The sequence below is a fragment of the Dromaius novaehollandiae genome, chromosome 6 (genome assembly GCF_036370855.1).
Source record: "Dromaius novaehollandiae isolate bDroNov1 chromosome 6, bDroNov1.hap1, whole genome shotgun sequence".
Taxonomy (NCBI): Eukaryota; Metazoa; Chordata; class Aves; order Casuariiformes; family Dromaiidae; genus Dromaius; species Dromaius novaehollandiae.
In genome coordinates, this window is record NC_088103.1 from 42,989,836 (window position 1) to 43,015,248 (window position 25,413).

The 25,413-nt window shown below is 41.0% G+C and overlaps 1 protein-coding gene across 2 annotated transcripts; it reads right to left on the reverse strand.

Moving 5' to 3' along the window:
• On the reverse strand, positions 1-22,335 carry RGS10 (regulator of G protein signaling 10). Of its 2 annotated transcripts, none has more exons than XM_064514302.1 (5): positions 22,246-22,335; positions 14,246-14,364; positions 12,653-12,739; positions 6,576-6,719; positions 1-2,807 (listed from the first exon to the last, which is right to left on the reverse strand). In XM_064514302.1, exons 1-5 carry the CDS (start codon positions 22,304-22,306, stop codon positions 2,661-2,663), a joined length of 558 nt encoding a protein of 185 aa, XP_064370372.1. In that variant the 5' UTR covers positions 22,307-22,335; the 3' UTR covers positions 1-2,660. The 2 variants fall into 2 exon arrangements, with proteins under 2 accessions (XP_064370372.1, XP_064370373.1); XM_064514303.1 differs by lacking the exon at positions 22,246-22,335 and adding an exon at positions 21,620-21,809.
• Positions 22,336-25,413: the final 3,078 nt, after the last annotated feature.

The window sequence follows — 25,413 nt, forward strand, 5'->3', positions numbered from 1 at the left end:
TCAGCACAAGGTTTGGTTTATTTGTAGAATATTTTAATTTTTAGCTGAGGAACACACATTAGGGTAGGACTTAAGAATGATCGGACATGAAACTTCTCTCATTTTTGAGTGAGAGAAATCCACTTTTGTGGATTTAGGTATATTAGCTCTAAAACAACATAGGCACTGAAATGCTGCTAAGAAAAGCATTTTCATTTGAGTAGCTTCTGGTTGGTAGTAGAATAAAACAGCTTTGTGTCTGCTCCTATGAGGCATTTGCTGTTACTGAGCAGACAATACAGTACATGATAGGGTGTGTATTGCCAAGGAAAACATTGTTTATAAGCAGCTACAAACAAGTGTTTTCTCTCTAGTGCCCTGCCTTTATCCATAGACCTTCTGGTTTCATTTATTATAATTATTACTATTTTAAAACATGACAGCCGAATACTCTTCTCCCTGGCTCATCTATTTTTAAAATCTATACAAATTAAAAATGAATGTACTGTGCATCTATATCAGCACCAACACTTCTGCTGCAAATACTGGCAATAAACAAATCCTAACTCCTAAATGTGGTTAAGCAGCCCACTCCCAAGGACTTCAGTGGTACCAGAAGTTCCATATTCTGTTGTGGCAGGAGTCAAAAGTTGGTTATTACAGTGAATTTTTAAAAGAGGCAATCTGGAGATTACAAATAATTGTCAAGTCCAGAACTGGATAAAGGAAGAATTGTGATCTCATTTCCTAGGCCCCACTGCAGCAAAAGAACTCAAGCCTGTGCTTACTTCATTTCTATTCAGCAAAACCTTGAAATACAACTTAACTTTAAGCATGAGGTCAAGCAAGTACCACTGAAAGTGCCAGAAGCAAGAAGATGACTTCACCATTTAATCCTCTGGGAGCATAGAAGGAAAATGTACTCAGTGCATGAGAATGACATCTTAAAATGTGCATATTGATGGACTGACCTCTTTAATTTCTTAAAAATGAATAGGTCTTCTAGCTCTGGGGGAAGAATCAGAACTCCCTTTCCTACTCTTGCATGTCACTAGGGAAGAGCCTACAGTAACAATTTGCTTTATACATCACCTGCAAGAGTGGCTCAGTTATATAAAAAAAAAAGTCATAATCAAGTCTACTGTGAGTTTGCATCCTCAAAAATTATGAACTAGCCCTAGTTTCAAAACACCAATAGTGACAGTAATGTATAATATGTATCCAGCCTTCCTGAAAAAGAGAACTATAAAACTATCAAAAGCTAACCTGCAATCTGATTAGACAGAACATAAACAGAAGTTCAAGAAAGACGGTGCAAAAAATGAAAGAGTAAAGAGAATGTGAAACAGACCTAGACTACACATTGCAAAGCATGTAAATAAAACATGTTGCTAATACACTTCTCCAGCTTAAACTGCAATTCAGTAGTCCTGCAGTGAATTAATTCAAAAATATATGAAACTTATGCCAAAAAAAGTGCTTTTCAGCTCTGAAACAGCCCCAGGGTGATATGGAGGGCTTATTGGGAGAGGCTCCTTCATTACTCTGACATCTCATTATTGATTCCTCTGGGCAGAAATAAATAAATTCCCCTTCCTCTAAAGCTTGGTGTGGGAATGGCTAAATCACATGGTCAGTTGCCTGATCCATTGCAGCTATCAAAAGTTATGATCAGGAAACTCTGAAATTCATCCCTGGGGCAAACAAAATTAGGCAGGGTGATTTTAGTAGAATGATCTTAGTAAAACAAACCAAGACTTTGTTCACTGGTCCTTTGGAAAAGGATTTTTGCCACACAGAGTAGGATTGCTCAGGAGATGTAGGAAAGACCAGATGCTTCCCAGTACTGGCATCTGACACTGATGCTATGAATAACCTTGCTTGCTAAGCGCAGGACATGCCCCAGTCAGGCATTGCAGAAATCAGCATCCCCAGAGTGGGATGTTATCTACCAGATCTCCTAATGGCTGTTGAAAATTCTTCTGAGATTCTTTCTATTTTACAGCTTTTGTTTCCATGGGAAAACTGGTTATTCTATGCTCTGAAGAACTGATTGTCTGCTGCAAAAAAATTTGGAAAATTAAAAAAAAACAGAAATGAAAATCCTGACTGGAGAAATAAGTGTTTTGATTCATCAGTAAAGGCAAAGCTAAACAGAAATCAACCTTGAAAGAACAGGTTATATTGGAAGGGAGGAGTAAGATTGGGTTGCATTAAGCTTAACCCTGAAAGATGCTGTCCCTTAATGATAAAGTTGGCTATGAGTGACTCATCCACAAAGTAACTTGAAAGGTACTCAATAGCTTCTCCCAGCAATGCAAAATGTAAAAGCAGGTCACAAATAAAAATGAGAAGGTAAAAATTAAAAAATCTTCCATTTCTTTCCTCATGATGCTTCACAAAAATATAGATATTGAAAGCATTTTAACTTGTGAAATATGAAATGCAATTCATGCTATGGAGGAATGCCTCAGCCTTTTAGCTAGAAACAGTCTTTCCCCGGGTGCTTGGTTATTAACTATCAAGCAAAAACAATTAGTCATTCAAGCAATTAAGAAGGTAAGTATCTCCTAAAAATGTTCTGAGCTTTTAAAGACCTAAATGCAACTGCTATAAACCTAAAGACTGTTCCTGAGTAAGATTTAATTATCGTATCACCTCTCCTAAAGAGGTTCTTTGTATCATGTGTTGTAAATTCTTGATGCTCTTTTAGCTGCAGTCTGAGCCTCTGGCGAATTCTCCTCCTGTTCCTCAGACTTCTTATGGTTTAGGAATATATCTGACTTTAAGAAGCGGCTGTAGCTGTCATATTTCATGAGATTGAATATCTGGAGAAGAGGAAAAAAAACAACACAAAAACAGTGACCCAAGTAAAAATAGATTTTAAATGAAAAGGACAGTATAGAAATTCTACTGTATTTTTGTTCTCTTAGTACTGAAATATAATTGCTAAAAAGCATGACATTAAATTATATCTCAAACTCTCAAAGTGGCTATATGTAACAAACAGTATTATGGGTTCCAGTCACTGTTTTGCAATAACATCTCTACTAGCTTAAGAGTCAAATTATGTTTTTCATGATAGCCAGTTTTGAAAACCTAATATAGAAGGTGGGAGGTCACATGCCATCACCACTAGCCAGGATATTACAGCTGATGATTAGTTAACAACTACACATGTAGACAAGCCAGGACAATTCCTTCCACAGCAGCATTAGCTCTGCAGAGCCACAAGGAGTAAAACCTAGTGAGGATGTCATTCTGTTAGGGCAGTAGGAAGATACCAGAGCTACTAAGCAGAACTGAAGAAAAAGAAGTAACCTTTTAGGCTACTTTAACCTCTGAACCTTAACTGAAGAGCTTCATAAACACATGCAGAGCACTGGAACATTAAGAAAATCATCTAAATAATTAAAGATATACTGAAATTGCAAATTGAATCTAGTTTGAAATAACTGGATTAGCCAATGCTTTTTAAACTTATGCCAATCCTTACATCCTTTTTAGATTAGTATAAAACTGAACAACAAAACTCATTTCAGACCTGATCAGAAATGTTGCAGGTAACCTGCCACAAAGAGCTGATCTGGTACAGATGTACTTTCCTAGTTAAAATGTGGTTAAAAACGGGTGATGGATAAAACTTTTACCATTAGGCTTTTTGCTGGCCCAAGAACTGCCCTTCTTCCTACAGCCAGTATAGAGACAGCATGAAAGCATGAAGCCAGTTTGAGTATAGCTTCCCTCTCCCAGGGCTTCAGTTTAGACTCAATCCTCCACACAATTGTTTTCCATTTTTATCCATTTCAGACAAAAAAAAACCCCTAGGACTAATTTGGAGTTTTCTGAAAACAAAAGGGCTGGAGAAAGGAGTCTGGAATCCATTCAGGTGTCAAGGTCAGGACTGTATTTTGCTTGGGCTGGAAACAGTGGGGAAGGAAAAAAGAAAAAATCAGAATTGTATTTAAGGCAAAACTAAAGCCTCCATCACACTCTAACTATGATTTCACTGGAGGAGCCTCTCTGAGTCATGCTTCGTGACTGATTACATTTTATGGTACCCAGAATAACTAAGTTTCTAAGAGGAATTTCTGGATTCTGAGTTGCTGCAGTAAAAACAGTTATATGTTCCATATGTAGATAATTGGAGCTTTAGCTTTATGGGGCTCATTTCTAACTGGTAATACAAGTGGAGCTTGCTGTTTGTAAGGAAAAATCTCAAACTGCTTTTTCTTTTCACTTTCTCAAGGAACATGAACATGCGCAAAAAGGCAAATGTGCAAAAAGGCAAATGCACAAAACTGAACTATTCTTGTCTGTGCCTGAGTTAGAATATCTTCCTTACAAAATAAATTACATAGAGTATTTTACTAACCATTGCTTGTTTACATATTTAAACATCTAGGTTCATGTTTAAAACAGCTGAAACCTTGTTTTACAAGCTAGATACTGAATGAATCAAAAATAATGTCAAGAGAAATTCATCCTTTTGATGTAGAATCCTACTGAAGATCCAATTCAATACAGTTAAGCAAGGTCAAAGCTACACCTCCTGGATACAGTTGGCTAACTACACTGTAATTAAATTTAATGACCTAACTCAAGGAAAAAAAAATGTTTGTAATGAAGACGGCCTTTTAAAGCTTCATAAATCAGTGTTAAGAACTTAGATCCCTCTTGTTCCTAGTATCACCTAAAACGTCTCTTGAAAAAGAAGAATACTGTAAGATTAAAACCTTCTCAAAACAGCCCTAGAGTCTGGTCACCCTAATGTAATAATAAAGAAATTTTATAATCATGTGCAAAAGCAGAATCCTCCCTTTCCCTTCCTTCCTCATCACCTCTGTGGAGCAGGAACATTTATCTCAGTATGTATTTTGAAATCTACAAGATTTCTATGAACCACTTTAATACCACCTCATTCACCATGAACAACTGCCTCTAAGGTACCCTGTTTAACACTGTCCCATGCACACAGAATCGCACCCCACTAGTAGCCCCATTTAGATCGATAGGTCTGCTGGAGAACTGAAGTGCTAGGCACCACTAAAGCTAAGAACTAGACTGTCGCTTTCAAGCTGTGCCTCTTTATACTTCAAACACACCATGCCAGCAGTAGTTAACACTGTTCTTTAGAGATCAAATTAGACCACTCTTCATAACTTTATAAGGATTGAAAACCAGAGAAGGTCATAACTCTCCCTGAACTATTATCTAACAGCAATAAACAGAAGCCTCAAACAGTGGAGACCTGCAACAACCCATAAATGTTCTGCATTTGGTTTTAAAAGTTCAGACTTCGTTCAGTAAGTCATTCTTCCCCACACTAGTTCCCCACTTCTGCTGCTGGTCTAGTACGTCTCCAGTTCATGTTTTATTAATTCCTGGCTGTTTAAGTGCACGCTCCTTTGTAAAACTGCAAAACATTTTAACTCCAATAGTCTCTCCAACTTCGCTGTCATAATCACATAATCGCCTGCTCTGAACTGTAATACTAAGGTTTGCAAGAGCATTTCCTTTCCATTTCCCCCAAGACAAAAGTTCTTCCATGAAAAAGTTTGCTTCCTCACATGGAAACTGGATTTCAGAGATTTCCACTGTTAATGACTTGGAATCTGCTTGAAAGACAGCAGATCCTTTGCTCCTCAGACCACTTCAATGAATCCAGTCAGTGCCCAAAAAATGTATTCAGTACCTCATGTGAAATAGGTTGAAAAGGCTATTTAAACTAGTGTACTGCTTTTCTGCAAAAGAAGAGAGCCAAATGGAAAATACAGGTAGTCCTGAGGATGGTACAGAAATTAAAAATAGAACAGACTGCAAGTGTTGGAAAGCTGCAGATGAGAATGACTCACATCATAACTTGCACTTTAAAATAAGGTAAAAAATAAGAAAATTTGCCACCAAAAGATTTATCTGCAAAAAGTTACCCAATTTCTACCAGAGCTTCTGAATTCTCAATGAAAAGGCAAAGCAGATACCAACTCCTTTTCTAGGCTGTGTGTGTTACAGAAGAGGGGGCTATTTCAGGAAGTTGCATTTCATTCATATCAATATAAACACCAAAACAAAGCAAGAAGAATCCTAACAGAATCTTGAGATCTCAAGGAAACCAGTGGCAACACCAGCAATGACTCAGTGCAAGCAACTACACAGGGAAATGCAGGCACAAAGCTAGCCAGCTGGGTGATTCCCAACCTAAAATAAAAGAACCCAGGAGCAAACAGCATCCAATTTTCCTGGAAAGTCCTGAAATGGAATTAGCATGGCTGTGCATGGATCTCTTCACTAACTGGCCCTACTGAGACAGGGCCAAGAACCTGGATCACCACACATCCACTGTCAGAGCTACTGAGCTAGTAGCCCCAAAGTACAAGCAGCCCAAATCCATGCCTACCAGACTCCTCAATTTTCTTTTTCTGCATCAACCCAGAAGCTGCATTGCACATCTGATCCATAACACAGGTAGCAGTAGGGAGGTTTCCATCTTTCCTACACTAGCTCGTGCTTAGAAAGCCTATCTGGATAAAACCCAGAGTCCATTAAAAAGCGGACAAAAACTATGGAAGCCATGTTCTGGAAGAAAATAACTTTACCTGATCCTGGAGCTTTTGAAACATCAGAGGGTGAGGTGTCTCCAAAATTGTCTCATTCAAACAGGACTGCCCCTCAACATTGACTTGAGAGGAAGCTTTACTGGACAGGAAAGTCATGTAAATTTCTTTAGCTTTTTCTTGCATCTGCAAAAGGACAGTTATTAAATAATTAGTTACTTCAGGAACATTCTCTGTATTTGTTAAGGTTTCTTTTGAGACAGCTCTAGCTCACTTCCTTCTTGAGGTCCACATCTTAAAAACAAAATGTAGTCAAAATTAAAAAAGACAACAAAATAAATATACATAGATCAGTTTCTTCATGTATATTCATGTATATTGGAGGAAAAACATATCACTGCAGGTCAGCTTCTACACTGACATTAGTGGGAGCTAGGGGTATTCAGCACCTCAGTTGAACAGCAGATGGTGATGTTCGAATTTGAGTATCCAATGTAAAATTGCACTGCAATGTAAAACTAGCACACAACAAGGCCTTGTCTTCACTACTTAGAGGACTATTTTTACTAATGTATAACCAGCATATGCAAGGAATCCAGAGGCAGAAAACATAAGTGGAAACTTATTGCAAGGCAAAACTAAGCAAAGTTAGTGTATAATGCATGCTACAGTTAGATCACCTTGTAGTACACTAATATACTTTGTCATAACTGTGTTTTTACCTCAGGGCATCTCATGTGTATCAGTGACTACAAGATTAAAAAACCCAACAACTATTTTTTTTGTTGCTCATAAAGACAAGATTCTCAAGAGCCTCTGAGAGCTGATAAATTAGGGTAGTTGTGACTTGCCTAAAACAGTTTGTTAGTGTTTGCTCTGATTTCAGTGGTCTTCTCCTGATAAATCAGTAACAATGATGTTTTGACCTGACCCAGCATTCTTCAGCTTCAGAGCAATATACAAATGGTCACACTCCTCTGAAATTAAATGCAAGTTCCCCCTTGACCAGAATGTCAGGTAAGAAAAGAAAGAGCTGGTGAGAGAGCATGTTGTAAAGCCGCACATGATGTAAGCCTCATTTCAGCACTCTGAATTCTGCATACTTAAAACAAGGCCTGCATAGCAATAGGCACTATAAGATAACCAGCAGTGGGTTCTCATAAATGTTTCTCGTTGTATTTTTAATGAGCAACTGTATCTCTAGAGCAGCATGAACCAAAGGACTGTATCTTTGATAGGAAGTGGGCCTGAAGAAGGAAGCACTTAATGAATGAACAAGTCACAGAAGTTCTTTTATATTTTACTATGAATCAACAGCTAAGCTTGTTGTGAAGTTCAGAATCAACATTTGGGGATAATTAAAAGTTACGCATGTTCAACAATTCATAAGGTCTAAAGAGTTAATTCTGTCAGTGCTGAGAGGGACAAATATTTTCCAGCCATATTCCTTTTTAAAACAGATATTCATCTAGTGGATAAGACGAGGCATGTATCAGGCCCATTAGTCACCATGGAGTGTTTTATGAAGATCTGCAATTTTTGCAGTTTTGCAGATCAGAGAGGACTGGGTCAGCTAAGTGTGTTCTAAATGAAAATGCCACCGATTTATCACTCATAGGTGTGACCACTTTAACTGGTAAAGTTAAAGCCCTAGTGCAGGCACAGTATACCAGGTACCTTTAGCTACTGCATGAGGAAGCCTAAGTGATTGTGCTGTCAGTCAGTCCTCCCTAAATAACTTTTGAACCTGTTGTCCAATTTCAACCATATTTTAGAGAGAGGTAAAGGTCTGTAAAATAATTATGTTCCTACTAATTCCATGGAAAAGAGTGGCTAGAAAAAAAGAAATAGAAAAAAAACAGCACAACCACTGAAGGAAAAGCTGCAGTATATATTCAGAAGTTATCTGCTCTACTTGAACTGCCAGCATGTACTTAGTGGTTGGCTAATCAATACATACGTAACTCCAAACCAGCCACGACCCATGATGTTTCTTGTACAGGGAACACAGGAGCAAGCTGTGTACTGTGGGGAAAGAGCAGAGGAAGGCTTGAGGGGAAACGTGAGAGAAACTAGAAGTACTGTAAGGAAGTTTAGAGAACATGCGGGGAACAAGAGGATTATGTGGGAGGTTGGTGAAATGGGGAGGATCTCTGGATTTTGAGAGGCAGAATGACAAAGGAAGGAAGTGAAGTTGCTGTGGTAGAGAGAGGGGTCACTGGAGAGATGCAGGTCTGACAGTATAGTAATGGAGAATATGGAAATGCACCAAACTTTAAAAGTTCTGCTGCACATGGAAACAACTATTATACTATGCCCATGCTTCAGTAGCATATCAGTTTAATTAAAATTAATTTTAAAAATATGAAAGTACAGCTAAAGCTGCCAGTCTTTCTTTATACACCCCCCAACTGACATTCAGGAAAAGCCAGGGTCATGCAGAGAAGAAAGTGATGTTACCAATTCAGCAGGTGGCATTCTTTGTTCTGTATCAGCCTGAAACTAATGCCTCAGCACAGGGCATTGTACTCCGAATTTTAAACAACACTTAAACTGAGAGCTTGTTCACAGGTGGTTATTAAAGGACTTCTGGCACTTTTCACTTACAGCTGTGTGCTCACTCCAGCATCCCTGCCAAATTCCAATTTGGAAAACAAAGTTCTGCCTACAGGAATCCCCCTCAGTATTTCAAGTGGATACAATATTCTTTCCCACTTCCTTCTCCTAAGGTCAAATTCAACTCTCAAACATGTATCGTTCCCAAATGAGGTGAATGGAAGTTCCAGATGCTCACCAGAACATGTATTCCAGCAGTTAACCGCTGTGTAGCATTATAATTCTGTTTAACTATTGCCACATAAGAAGTGGCACAAAAAAAAATCCTCAAGAGATTTTTCTTTTTTGTTCTGAAATTGCTCTCTGCAGAACTTCTATAGAGAAGTATATTGGTGGATATCAGCAATAGCTGAAAAGATTCTCTGTTGTTTGAAGTTCTTATTCCAGTCTGTATTTTATTTTTAAAGCTCATTTGCAAGAGAAGAAACGTATTAACCTTGGGAAGTAGCACAATGGACATGCTGTTTAGTTCATTAACAATTACAAATGCAACTGCATATGACTAATTCCAATAAAATAATTAAAATTTATACTCTGGTCCCTACCACTCTCATCTCAATAATTAAGCAGGTGTCCAAAGATGAGGACCATATGGATGGCAGCAAAGCTCACTATTACAACTGGACCTGACAATTCCTTCCCCAATCTTCACTAAAAATCATATTTCTATTTTAACTTCATTTTTAAAGGAATTATAGAGAAAGAATACCCTTTCTGTTTTAAACTATAGAGATGTTTCTTAGGCTGAGGAGCTTGTGCGTCCATGCTGCAAGCAGATGGGTAGAATCCAGTCCATTTAAAACCTGCCTAGGCCAGTGATGCAGTCTACTTCCTGCCTAGCCTGCAGATGATGAAAATCACCCTTGCTTCCCAACACATGCATGCGTTTTGTATTAGCTCACCAAAACAAGAAAACAAACACAAACCCTTGGAGTCTCCAGAAAGGAGAGAATACAAGAGAGTGCAACAAGGTGGTGGTTAGAGCACTGGTCACAGCAGGAAGGAGTCCTTCCAGGGAAAGCCTGTGCTGATTTCAAAGCATAACACAGTAATCAAATAGTGCTGAGAAATGTACAATTATTTATTAGTCTAGCTCTGCTCTGAAGATCTTTGCTTGGGAAAAATGTTTTAGGACCATCTTCATATGAAACTATCAGTTTCCTGGCAGTGTCTCCTGTGCAAAGTATACTAATATACTAGCTGGCACTGTTTGGACCAAGGGATTCATCAGGGTGCCTTTTTTTTTTTTTTTTTTTTTTTTTTTTAAACACCCAGGTGAGGTATGCCTGACACTAGCAGAGCTCATTTGTTGCATGTGTTTTTCTGTTTCTTATTAGCATACTTCCAGGAAATGTGAAAGGGTTCCTGATCTCTGCAAATTATTTAACAAGGGAAAATATTATTCCACTGCAGAACATGGTACCTTATGTAAGGATTTTCCATTTTCATTTCCATTTTAAAATACAGTTTGATACCTGTTTAAAGGGTATCACAAAAAGGCTGCATACCTCCTACCAAGGTGCAACATACATACAAAAGAAGATCTAGCACATACAAACTAAAAGTCTCTTCCCATTTGGTAACAAACTGTGATGCTGGACTGAATTTCCCTAGCTCAAAAAGCAAACGTTACTTACAAAGCAGGGAAAGAGGTCAAGAATATCCAGATCCCAGGCCCAACATATTGAACATACCAGCCATGCTGTGTGGACATATGGGGACAAAATAGATAAAGTGCTTTCTGCCACAGCCTGAGAGTAATGAGACCTGTACTACCTGTTGTGCTGAAGTCAAGCCAGGTCAGTGGGACTAATGGTCCCAGGCTTGCGCAGACAGTAGTTGGCTTCCCATTGCAATACGGACAGTTGAAACACCCCATTGCACCTCTGGCTAGTATCCTCACTCCAGTTACTGATGTTGCTGCCATCATAGTGGCATCTAGCATATACAGTTCTCTCTTTTATCCCATCTCATTTTCTTTATCTCTCTTTCTGCCTTACATCCTGCAGAAAAATAACGCAGTTAGATTACTGCAGGCAGGCAGATTTTCTGAAGAGTACCTGCATGCATGGACCTTAATGAAGGATCAACAACTAAATACACATGGCTGTAGTAGTGCTAAATATTACAAGATCTGCAGTCAAACTGAACAATGTTTTTCTGTTCTTGTAAAAATAGTTATGGGGGGGGGGGTTGGCGGAGATATCAATACCAAAAAATACTGAAAATCAAAACAGATGAATTGCTTTGTTTTGGGAGTGTGCTTTTTCAGTGAAAAATAAAGTAAACTCTCTTCTCAAAAATATGTTTTGTTGGAAACTTACCAGTATTCTGCTGGAGAACAGTTTCACCTGATAATTTTTGACTGACCGTATGAGAGGAAGTCCTAGTTCAGATCCAGGAACTGAGATGGTTTTCTTGGGTATATACTTTAGAATCCCTCCAATAGCTTGCTTCCCCCACCAGATTCCTATCCTGATATTTCTGACAGTACTTAGAGCACATACTGTCCCATATGAAGCAGGTTTAAGTGGCATTTCCCCAGGCCCACCTCCTCACGGCACTCTACTTCCTTCAGCTGGAGGAGCACAGAAGGGGCTATACATTTGTATCTGTTGCCAGGATACATATGAAAAGCATAATGGTAGGATTTAGAGGGGAAAAAAAAAAAGAAAAGAGAGAGAGCGCTTATAATCAGTTGGAGTTTTGCAGCTACTTTGTTTTATCCTCAAGGAAGCCTAGTCTAGAGCATCAAATAAATTTGAAATTTGACAAAAATTCACAAAAGCATTTTCAGAAACAAGCAAACAAAACACAGTATGTATTTTAGGCCTGACTCAACATACTTTAAAGCCCAAATGTGAAAGTGGATCCTGTGTTCATGTTAGATCTAAATGTAGACACAGACCCAAGGAGTGGAAAAAAGTTTTTGGAGGTGCTTGGTTGAAAAACTTTCAATGGAATATTTTCTACTGGAAAAATTGCAAGTATTCTGTAGGTATATATCAATTTGAAAAAAATTTAAACAAAAATCTATATGAACACTTTTTTTTGGTTAAGGCAAAACATTTCATTTTAGTATACTGAAACATTTTGTTTGCATTGCTTTTTATTTTCATGTTACACTAAAATATTAATTTTAGTGTTGCATATTTTCATGTAATATCCATTATGCTTTAAAGCTTACTGGATTAAACATCTTTATATTTTAAAACAAGATGAGGTAACATTACTGAAATAAACCTTTTGCTACTCCAAAGCAACAACAGAAAGTTCTGAGTTTTCAAAACATAGGAAACCTGACAATTTCAGCATTTTGTTTTGATTTGATATAAAACCAGCTTTGTTTCCAAACAATTCCACCAAGATTATTTCAGTGAAATTCCTTCAAATATATTTATTTGCACTGACATGAAATACAACAGTTATGTAACAGAAACGTTATAGCTTCAACTCTGCTACAGAAACTTTGTTGACAAGTAAAAATTACTTAGAAAGCATACCTGTTTTTTTCCCTGTGTTTTCTTAAATTCTTCACATGCTAGCCAGAACAAAACATTTTCTTCACTAAATTCTTTCTTTAAAAATTCCTGGGGGGGGGGGGGGGGGAGAGGAAAGAGGGAAATCAAACAAATGTTAGGATCCAATTTCTCAATTGTTTTTCTCTTGTCCTACTACAGCTATTAAAACTACATGCTGCCTAAGGCTGGCTTTACCATGGTAGGAGTTTACATAATACAGTGCAACAGAACCACTGCATTGGTAGCATCTAAACACTACCAGCATACAAATGAACAATAATATATTTGGCACTATAAGAGCGCATTCCAGGAGAATGATGAGCTACATTTAATCACAAAGTTTATCAGTAACAAGAAGAAGAGTTTCTTCAGTCTCCCTTAAATAACTGGAGCAATTTTACAATTCACTACTCAAAAGGAAATCCAAAAATACATGATGATTTCATTAGCAGGTAAGTATAACAAACTACTTTAACGACAGCCACAAATCGCTTGGGATTCTAGTCTTGTATCTTTATGATATTTTTAATGAGTAAAAACTCCACAAATAAAAGTGTTTCTAAACATGATCATCGGTGGCAATAAATTTACTTAAGTAAACTAAAGCACAAGATGTATTTGCATTCTCTAGGCAGTGTTTAAACAAAGCACATTCCTTCTAAAGCAAAGCACATTTTAAAATGGGAAAAAAGTACATTAAACTTATTTATAAAAAGCAATGGCTGAAATATTTATAGCTCTGAGATGCTCAGTTTTCACTTTTAAGTGTTAGAAATTAAATAATGTTTTGGTACCAAGTTTTTTTGGTTTTTTTGTTTTTTTTGTTTTAAGAATTCTAAATCACACAGGATTTTTTAATTCTGGTTTACATTACTTTTAAATCAGTCTGTCAGGAAATCATTTCATCCCAGTCTCAGGGCTTGCTTCCACAAAACCATATTCTAGTAGGTAGTTCCTATTCATATAGCTAATCCCCCTGACTTCTGACAAAAAGGCCTTGAAAAACCAACTTGCCACAATCACCTAATTAAGCTTCAAGCCTGCGTTTTGAGCTGCACAAGCCCACAATTTGTAGTAAAGTTAAAGGGATTTCCTTCAGTACAGCTGTTGCAACACAGAAAAGCCACACAGTTATTCAGGTTCAGCAGCAGTCAGCAGTAACTTAGTGCTTCAGTAACAATCACTTAGGAGAACAAAGAATGCAGGATCAGTCTTCAGTAATAAATAGTGCTTGACAAGAGAGATCAATGGCTCAAGAACTGTTGTTAATCTAATACTGTCTTGTTAATCCTTTCAGAAGTTGACAGATCTGATTAGAAAGATGCAACCAAAAGTCTTACTAGTGTGCCTTACAACAGCATCATTCTAGTGACAATGGGCAGAATACACCACTTCAGGAGCTCAGCAAATGCTACAGCTCCAAAACTCTCCCACCCTCTGCTCACTGTACGTATCTAGTTGGATGCATGCCTAGGTGCTTATGGCACTGGTACAGCTGCACCATTTATGCTGAGAGTCCTTCCGCTTTAAATCCTAGTTTGGGTTTATATAAATACTGATAGTGAAGACAGCAACCCTAAATTGTTTAACTCCTTCTGGATCTTCGAGGAGGTTCTCCAGTGATGTAGCCCATTTTGAGGTTCCTTTCAAGGTTTGGTGGCTGCTGCTTGGGTGACTCTCGCTATCATTTATCTCTGGAAGAAAAATCAAAAAAACACCATCTTTGTAAGGAGCAATGAATATCACATGCATTTTTTCCCCATTCCCCTCCCCACCCTTTGATTACAGCTGCTTTCTTAAAAGGAAACGTCATAAAACTGAAAATAAACACACACAAATATTTGAATTCTGCTTTGCCTCTAAGGAGGTAAAAAAATGCCTTGCACTCAGATAATTCATGAGCATGTAAGTAGGCACTGTCATTGTTTGATAGGAGTTCAAGCACCTTTTGCATGTGGAACGCAATGACTGCAGCCTGTGCAATAAAAAGGGCCATTCACCTTTTTCAGGCACTGTCAAAGATACTGGCTTGTATGAAGCAAATCCTGGTCAGCCACATGCATGAAATTTATTTTTAAGAAAAGAATCATCACCAGGGGTTTGGAAGAAGGGGAAGAAAGAAGAGAAACAGAGGGGGGAAAAATGCTTTTTTCAGCAGAAGAACAGGTCTAATATGTTAACCTATTCAAATGGGAGGACAAACAGCTGGCAGAAGGGCCTTGCTCCAGCTGAGTCAACCTGCTTTTGGGCAAGTGGATATTTGGGTGGTTTTTCCTTTTGTTTGTTTTTAAGTATACTGGAATTCTACTTTAATAGGTTGCTCAGGACTGTGCCCATGACTTACCTGCCAACTAGCTTTCTTACAGATAGGAGAGATTGTATACATTTTTGAAACTTTTATCCCAGGGACAAGTGTATTAAATCCAAGGTTGCTGATGCCAAAAAAACATTTGCTGGCTATCCATCAGAACACCAATTACTTGTAAAGAACACAGAAATTTTACCGCTGATTTGAAAAGCTCTAAAATAGACATAAAGAGCTTGGCTTCCTTTCCTCTTACACCCAAAATGCCCAGAGAAGACAGCGGGAGCATGGGCCACGAGAAATTAGGCTAAGAGCACTGCTTAAGGGTACTACACACTGAAAAGGTGCACAAAACTCTCACTGTAATCAATACAGCTTTTATTTATTTTCTAACCCCTTCATTTCTCCCTAGCAACTTACAATAAAGGTCCTAGTAACTTCTGCTTAAATTCTGTTCAAAACCCTTCCCCCAGCATGAAACTAAACCTGAGCAAGTATCTCAAAAATTATCTGTATAGAGTTATACTGTCAGAGGCCATTTTCACCTGATAGCTAGAACGATAAACGCTAGTGTTAAAACCCTACAAAATATTGACATGACAGCAAAGCCTACTGAGTTTTGGTTCCTAGAGGCCTGTGGAGTCAATTCATTTTTCTAACAATGAGATGGACCAGTGGTTTAAAGGAATTAAAGCGTCCTCTTCTTCCTTGATAGGAGTGTTCTTTTACAGGAGAAATTACAAAGCTGAAAAAGAGGTAAACTTTCTAAAGCTGCAGAGTCCATGCTCATTGCTTAATGCTGGAGAGCTCTACACACGCACCACAAGTAAATACAAATATAAAAGAAGGGAATACATATAAAATGACTGAGCAAATGCTCTCTGCAAGCTGTATTCTTCACGTACAAATCTTGTCCCTCCTTTGTCTGTTGTGGTCTCCTTTTATGATAAAGTCACAACACCAACCTGAAATTTCTTACACAATGAATTCAGGATATCCCTGCATAAAGTTTTGGAATCCAAGCCATAGATTATAACCTCTTTGGACAAGGACTGTGACAGATTTGTCTTCAAAGCAGCAAGTTATCCCTACAGTTCTGCACAAGAAAAATAGTTTTTTCCCCCAGAGTCTGAGAGTTTTTCCCCCAGAGTTACTAGCTGAAGGAGTCAGCCTGGGGGTTGTTTCTAAAGCACTACTGCAGACTCTGTTTGCAACGCAATAGCACAGAAAACTACCTGTCCCTGTTCTCCCTTCCCTCCCTCAAAAGGACATGGCACTTGATTAACATTTGCAAGATTTATTTTAGGAACTTGACCCAAAGTATCTAGGCATCTAATCTTACTAAAATCTGAGAGGTCTAATTGGGAATAACTAAGTTTGAGCAGAACACCATTATCTCTGTGGAGCTTGACTCTTCTGTTATATAATCACTCCCACCTGCAGCCAGAATGGCAACACTTTGTACAGCCACTCACAGGCAAAGCCCTGAAGAATGAGGCCATTTCTTTAATTAAAGACCTAATCTACCATTGCACATACGGCAGTGACATTTTATTCCTCGTTTTCCTTTTCCAGCCAAACTTTAAGGGGACTTTAATGATTACTCACCCATTTAAAAAGCAAAACAAAACATGGCAAAAACCTTCCAAGACAAGCAGCTGGAGAATATGAACAGTCACATGTTGCGCTTCTCTCTAGAAAAGGTTAACTCTCACATGATTCCCAAGTGCTCTGAAGAAGGAAGCAGAGCTTTCACTCTACACTATGCCTCTGCACAAAGGCTGCCAGAGCTAGTGATGGTGGCACTACCAAATGCCCCAAAGTAGGCACAAAGTGCTGAGCATGTATTTCAGTGAGCCAAAACATTGCAAGGAGACCCAGTGCCATGAAAACCTAAGAAAATTTCCAGCCAGCAGACACAGGCAGGGGCAAGTGCCTTCATGCACCCAGGATACCATCAGTCTGCTTCCCTCTGCTTTCCTGCTGTCACTGTTCTCTGCATTTTACTGTTTTCACACTGGCCATTCTCTGTCCTCCACTGACTACCATTTGTGCCAGCTTCCTCTCTGTTCCAGTCTACCCAGCACAACCTGACTCCATCTCTATCTACATTTCTCCCCTTTTCTTCAGCACCCTTAGAACTTATGCTCTCCTATGACCCTGTTCCCATTCTCCTTACCTCCTCCTCCTCTAGCCTTAGTAGAGAAAGTTTTGTTTATGGAAGAGAGGAACTACATGGCTTCCTAATGTCCATTTCACTGAGCCACATTTTCCAGGATCCTGTTATTCAATTTTTTTCACTTAACCAACTCCCCACGACCCCAAAATAACTGTGGCACTGAGAAGACATTTGTCTGTTCATTGCTCATACAATGCATTCCTTTTAATTTAAATTAATGAGACAACAGATAAATGAGGAGTTCCTCAAAGCAGAGATTATCCCAACAGAGCGAGTGTGCGCCAGCACTGTAGCACAGATCTGAGCTAGCAAGTACAGGTCCTGCTAGCAGTCATAATCCAGGCTCAGTCTAGGCCACGGCACCCAGCTGAGAAGCAGGGAATCTGGGCCATCAGTCCATACTGAGGCAGAAAACGTCAGATGCAGTGCCATGATGGAGACAGACCCTCAGACCACATCTATATAATGAATAAAACAGGCCAGAGAATGTTCTTTGGCCCTGCAGTCAAGTAGCATAGCACAGCTCTTGTCCTAAGCAGTCTCCCAAAAAACAAAGAAACTGCGCCCAAATAGCCTACCGGGAACACTGGCTGGCCTGAACTAGGCTGCAAGCTGCACCAGGGACAATGTAGCTGGTGAGGGCCAAAGCCATGTTCAGGAATGTGCTAACAACTCAGCAGTGCTCAAGGCTGCACATGGGGCATGGCCCTGCTGCAGCTCCATCCTCCTGAGCTCAGTACCACAAATCCCCATTTTCAGTGCTTCTTTCAACTGCCGTGAAACATGAACATCCCTTCTCCCTCAGCACACAAGTAAATAGGCTACACATGATACACGACAGTACAAAACACTCTGAAATTCTACAAGGATATTAAAACTGCCTGGTATTTTTATTACACCCCATTTAATAAGCAGTCACAAGCATTTTTTCTAATTAGGATCATAGATTTTCACTCCCTATGTGATTTCATTTAGCAGGTTTGATGTGTGACTTTTCAAAAAAATTTTAAGACCTTAAAAGACAGGAAAGAGGTTTTGCTCACAAATGACTTCAGAAGCTAATCCCCACATTTGTATCCCATAATATTTTACTAAATTACCTTAAAAATAATACTTCCATTGAGCTACTATTTAATGCAATTCTGAAAGAACTTTTTGTAGAATATAATGCTGCAATAACTATAATGAACAACACACTGAAATTTATCTATCTCCATTTGCCATTTATAAAGATAATTTTATTCTGTAAAATGGTGGGAACATTTCATGATTTACGCTTGGAAACAACAATCTCAATACCAACATGTAAAACCCAAAATATATATGCTACTTTGATCATTTAAATCAGAAAGGAAGTTGTTTGCTGTTACTGCAAACTGGGTGACAATTTTGTGTGATAAAAAGGGAATTAAAGAATAGCAGTTCTACTGATATTTCTGCACGAGCAATACATAAAATGTGCAAGAGATGATAGAGATGCAAATCAAATCTATTATTTCTCAATGGGATGGGAAAGCACTCACTGTCTTTTAGGCAGATTAGAAACCAGTAAGCAGAGAAAGCTGACAAAATACGTCCACCAAAACACAGTTGTAGAATCTCTGTTGAAGCAAACTTTCCACTGATTATATGACCATAACACACTCATTTGTATTATGTGCAATGGCCAGTTGCTTGTACAAACGCAGCAAATGATTAAGTGATTATTTTGACTGCAGTACTATTTTAGGGAAGAATGCTATACTGAGCTAACAACTAGGCAGTTATATTGGCTGGAGCATTATGTTAGAGAAGAATCCTATAGAAGCTGTCTTTTCCCATCACATAATTGCAGTATTAGCCTGTGGATAAAGGTTCTTTTTTAAGCCATGTACATGTAAATGTAAGTGTAGTAGTGTAAAAAGATTCTAATTATCATATGAAACATTGTATCAAACCCAGCAATATTTGCATTCTCCAAATAGGAACTTGGACGGAAACCATAAAAAGTTAGTAACACCAAAGATACAACTTTTCATGAATCAAAATTCATGATTCTGGCCCTGGCTTTTGACAACCACAAAAAATGAGGAAACCTATCAAACTTTTAGAGTTTTTCAGACACATCTAATTGAGATAGATGTACTAATCCCACTACCTTCCAGGGCTATGCATGACAACAGTCCCCCAAAAAGCCTGAATCCTCAGACTGTTCGTACAGTGGTCTTCATGACATTGTATCGAATGGCACAAATTCATACACTTCACAGAATCACATTAAATGCATCACTTAACAGAATGCCTGGTTTTAGTGGACTTTTTACCACACAAACCCTTCGCAAACTTGTTAACGAAAGACAGCAGGCACACAATCATCACATATGACAAGAGTACCATATAAATAGCATATTCCTTATTCTATCTTTAAATATGAGTACACAACATTCATATGCAATGTTAAGAAAATCCCTCCCAATTTCTTGCAAACTCATCTTGAAAAAAAATCCAATCACACTGCATGCATTTTCCCCTTTTTTTGCCTGGATGTTTCAGAAAGCTGTAAACTCTGAGCCTTTTTATTACTATTTTAAAAGAACTCTGAAAACCCTGTCTTTTTCTACAGTCACCAGAATGCCTATCCAGCTACAACCACCAGTCTGGAATTAATAATCCAAGGTTATGAAACAGTGAGAAACTTCATAACTAGACAACCAAAAAGGGAAAATTCCCTTACTTTCCATGTATCCAAATGCCACTGGATGAATCCCATACAACAATTTTTTCCTAGTGATTGCTGTATTTTATAAGACCTTTCCACTACAGAAGGGTTGTCCTTTGCATGCTTTGGTTGTTCAGAGCAAGAGCCTCAACATCCTCTTTTGACCGTCTCTAACAACAGATGGCTACTGGATTCCAGTTTTAACTATAAGGAAGGAAATAAAAAGGACGTTCTGCTTTTGCAGCATCTCTGGAAATATTGACTAGGAATATATCCTCAAAAAAACAAGCCCCCAAAAACCCTAGATAAGCACTACACTTGGCTTTTCTTAGAAAGACTGTAACATTAACTTATTACACAGTCCAAAAGCAGTGTGATTTTCTAGGATTTTCAGTTTGTAATTTTTATCCCAGTTGTTTTACAGAGATATATATTAGTCCTTTTGAATCTATACACTTACTGCATCAGAGATACTGTGCCATGAGATGTCCCGTAACGGAGCACCAATGCGTTCCGAAAGCCCATCCACAGCCGACACTGCGAAACCCTGTGTTTATCGTGCCTCAGTGACTTCCATTTCAAGTGCAAGACAGTCCTTCCAAACACAAACTCCTCCAAGTGAATTCCAGCTTGAGAACCAAGCTCTGCTCTTTCGGGCTATTGCGTCGCTACCAATAACAGTGATAGGTGACAGTTCATAATTAAAATTTAGCTGATGAGGCATAAGCTAGAAGGGAGTTGAGTTCCCTCTTCTGTACAGCTGCTCTAGTGGGATGAATGCCACTTCTTTCCAGAATGCAGTTAATGAATGTCGTGCTTGTGACACAGCCTGTTACATATTTCGCCTGCAGAAGCCCACCAGGCTTTGCACCCAGCCGGCTCCCACCTGCTGTGCTCAGCTGCATGGCGAGACAGCGCACACAAGGGGCAGAGCTGCACGCGCACCCTGCTCTTAGAGCCGTGCTACACTCAGTATGATCTGAAAAGCAACCGACAAGTCCACAGCAGTATGAACCACCAGTAACAGTGCTTCTGAGTTTAAGCCTGTTTAATGTTGCTAAACTCAAGTGTTATCAAAAATCAAGATAAGGACATACTGGCACAGTCCAGGTAGCAGACCTGAGCAGCAACTGCCTTCATTCAGGGTGTTTTTTATTTCACTTCATTCTCATTAGCTGGTCCGTTATGTATGAACTGGACAGCTAAAATCGTTAGTTTATTGTTCCAGTACTGCATAACCGTAGGTTTGGGGAAATCGCGAAAGACCCTACTATCAAGGAAACTTTCTGCTACGCTTACAACAGGCGAGTTCTGCTCAAACCGGGAAGCGGCCGGCAACGAGAAAAGGCTCCCGAGACCACACCGTCCAGCAGCCGCTGCGCGACGCCCCCGCCAAGCTGCTCGCAGGCGGCTCCATCGGCCGGGGCTTGCCGCGATGCCGCGGCCCCCGGCACCGGCCCGCGGCCGCCGCCCCCGCCCCCGGCGCGGCCCGGCCCGGCGCAGCTGGGCGCGGGGCTTCGGGGCGCTTCCGCGCCCAGACGCTCAGTCAAAAGACAACTGCAGCCCTTCCCCTTTCGGCGGCACTTCCTCCCGCGCGCGGAGCGCCCGGCCGCAAGCGAGCAGCCGCTCCGCCGGCGCCCGGCGCGGGCCGCCTCCCCAGCAGCTGCGGGCGGGGGGCGGCGGGGCCGCCGCGGAGCCGGAGCTGGAGCGGCAGCGGCGGCGGGAGCGCGGCCGCGCCTGGGCCGCCCCCCGCCCCGGCCCCCTTACCTGACGGCGGGCGCTTCCTGCTGAGCCGGCTCACGGCCCGGTTGAACATCTCGGGGCGTCCTCGCGGCCCCGGGCTGCCGCTCCCGGAGGGGGCGGCCGCCACGCCAGGCGCCTTCCTCCGCCCCGGCCGCCGGCGCCCCCGCTCCCCCCGGGGGAGGCGCCGCGCCGCGCCCCCGCCCCCGCCCCGCGCCCCAACGGCCGCCCGCCCCCCGCCCGCCCTCGCCTCGCCCCGCCGGGCCGGGCCCGCGGCACCGAGCCGCCCCGCGGGGAGCCGGCCCCAGCAGCCGGCCGCGAGGGAGCGGCAGCCCGGGCGCTTCCCGCGCCGCCGGGGGGCTGCGGGGAGGCGGCGGTGGAGGGCGCCCGCCAGCGGGGCCGGCGGCCCCCGTCTGGCCCGGCCCGGCCCGGCCGCGGCGCCCCGCAGCGCTGCCTGTCGCCCCCCCACCGGCCACGGGGCTGGCGGCGGGGGCGCCGTCCCCAGCGCGGGCCAGGCCTTGAGCGCGCGGCAGGGCTTGTTCCCGGCTCGGGGGTGCGCGCGGCTCCCGCCAAGGACTCGGCTCTTCCCAAGCCCCTGCTGCTCTTTAAGGCTCTGCTCCGCCGCGTGCCGTGCGCGGGGGGGCCGCGCTCACTTAAGGAGCAGCTGCGGTGTTGGGTTCCACCTCGCCTGTGCAGAGAGCAGCCTCGTGCCATCACTCCGCCCTCGGCCTCAGCGCGCAGCTGCTGCTGCTGCCCAAACGCGCGAGCTCCTCCGCCCCTGCAGCACCCGGCGCTGCCCTGGGCTGGCGGTTTCCCGCTCGTGCGTTCACCTACACAATAGCCATAGGGGGTGAGAGTAGCAGTATTTCCGCGTCTCTGTGAGGCACACAGACCTTAAAATAAAACAGGGCAATTAACGTTAGGCATGGTCTAGTTACAGGCAGTTTATTTCCACTGGCTTCAGCTGTAACTGCGAGTTCTTGGCACGTCTGCTGACAAGTGAAGCAGCCAGAAAGCAAGGCTCCTGCTAGCCAACCCTGCCCTAGGAGCAAAGGCAGGATTTAACAGCAGCCAGTTAGGTTTGGTGGTTCTCTTCTTGGAAACGTCTTTGTTTTCCTGCAGATCAGCAGTGAAAGCTGAAGCATGCTCTGCTAGAAAATTTTACCAATTTCTCTTAACAAATAAAATTTGTCACTTTCTCTCCAATTTTTTAAGAGAATTGCACCCTTTCCCTTCCAAACCTACCCCCTGTACTGTTGGCCCCCACCTGCTCTACTTCCAGTGTTCTTTCATCCTGTTTTGCCGCTCCACCCTTCCTTGCACCATTATCTCTATTCACCAACATTCATCTCATCTCTCCCTACTTGTTGCTGGCTGGACTCAAGCCTCCTAGTCCCAATCTGCTCCTTTCATCGCACACTTGTACCTCAGGCCATCAACTCCACAGAGAATTCAGCTACCAAACACCATTAAGTCTCTGCTAAGCAGGTGCGAGAAACAAACAAAAAAACCCCTTTTCAGAAGACTGTCAACTTCATAAATTTGTGTGGTTTCTTACCAAAAGAGGAAAAAAGGCCAGATTTCTTGTGCTGTGGTGAACCCTTTGCCAAACTTTAAGCTTCTGTTCCAAGATGTCGAAAAGGAATTATTTTTCAACAGCACAATGACAATTAAGATTTTAACAAAGTCAATGCTATAGTATTTTTCTGTACTCTCAGTTTCAGAAATAGTTCTTTACCAAAACATTCTGTCAAAAAACCCTGCATGTAGCCACATGACAAATGTGAGTAATTTAATTCTGACAAGATCTTACCCCCCTAACAGGCAATTATCCTGGGAAGCACAGGACTACTTTAGGGGGAGGTTAAGGCCCACTGGACTCCCAGCGGGAGTGCTCAAGTCTCACTGAAAATAGCACTGATAGCTAAAAAGCACAAAAATCATCAGTGGCAGACAGGTCAGCCTAGGCCTAATCCAGTCCTGAAAACATAGTATTATGTTTTTAACTACCTCTATTCATAGTGAGAATGTGGATGGACTCAACTCATTGAAATGTATGGATATTTTCCACTTAGGCCCATAAGGCCATGATTTCATGCTTGGGAACTGCTGAAACCAGGAACACTGAATACAAGGATAAGTTGCGTCAGTGCTTCCAAAACAAATAATAGCACAGTACCTTCCAGCTAAAGTGACTGGGCTTGTACAATACCGCATGTCTGCCTTGAGTACCAGGGCCAAAATCTGTGTTACCTGGCAAAGATTTCAAGGCAGATGCGTGAAAGAGGCAGTATTATATTGGGAAGACAGCGTTTCAGTGCAACTGTCAGAACAGCAGAGGGTAAAGTTAGGTCCATAGAATCAAGCCAGCAGAAACACTGATGTCATACAGTGAGGTTACTTTTACAGGCAACAAAAGCGATTATGTTGTGCCAGGTTTAGAAGACGACAACTTGGACACACACTCTTAAAAGACTTCTCAGTCATATCCATAAATGTAAGTATGCTAGATATTTCAGAGCAGTACATTTACACTGAGGCAGCAGAGATGGCAACAGTTCTTTTTATTTCTTTGCTGTAAGAGTCAGGTAAAACCCAAACATTTTGTCTTTAAATTAAAAGAATTAATATTCCTGGGAAGACATAATAATCTTCAGGATAATCTATTGACAATAGGTTATCTGAATTGTTTTAATACTAAACTTCATACATTTGAAGATGGGAGTACATAATAAAACATGAGAATTCTTGGCGATCAAAGATTGTGCCTATAGTATAACATTCTTGTACTGGTATCTCCAAGAAGTTTCAAGGAAACCATCTGTTCATTCGCACTGTATTTATGTTCTACTAAACCTGTACTTCAGGTCTGCCACAGATTATCTGTAAAAGCCGGAAGAGATTTATTTCCCCCCCCTCCCTTTTGGCACCAAACTTCATTTCCAAGATTTCCCCCCCCCCCCCCGCCCCCTTTTTCTTGAAAATGTTAGCAATCAGGCAACTCCTGCAGATACAATATACTGAAGTGGGCACTAGAGTGCCTATTCTGTTAATGACTCAGATGCCTCTTTTTTTGGGGGGGCGTATTCTATTCGTATACCGAAGATTCAGTTCTTCATTAGATTTGGTGACGTGAAGGAATTTTCCTTCAAGGTGAATTTGGTGGAGATATTCAGGCACAGTTGGTCTGTTGGGGATTTTTGTTTTGTCTTTTTCCTCCTTTATAGCATAGGTAGCAGAGTCCTAGGGAGATTAATGGACTCTGTTGGTGCAAGAAGCAAAGACACTGCAGCACCCTTTCTTCTTACTTTCTTCTTCTTCGTGTGACATCTTCATTGACACTAAGGCTCCTAAGTTTGCCAAGCAGTAGGGAAGGCATATTATTACCCCAGGTATGTAACAGCAGCATTACATAAAGTATTAGTTAATTACTTTAAAGAACTAGTTAAAAATAAAAGGCTTCTAAAACTACAAACACCAAAAAACCTTTTTCTCCATAAAGATGCACACTGATTGTTTCTACCTTATACCTACTCCAAGTAAAATAGTTTAATCACCCATTTAACTATGCATTTTAGAAGGCCAGTGTCAAGCTTCCACAGAGATTACTGTACATCAGAAGCCCTAATGGTAAAAAACATTCAGAGCTCTGATTCTGCCTGCAGGAGGAACAATGCATAATAAAAAAAACCAAAAACATCCAGCCCAATTCTAATCAAAATAGAAAAGTGGTGTTAATTCACGCTTTATAGAGCCAGACGTTTAACATTAAAAATGCTGGTGTACCATGTTTTACATGAATAAAATACAATACCTGTATA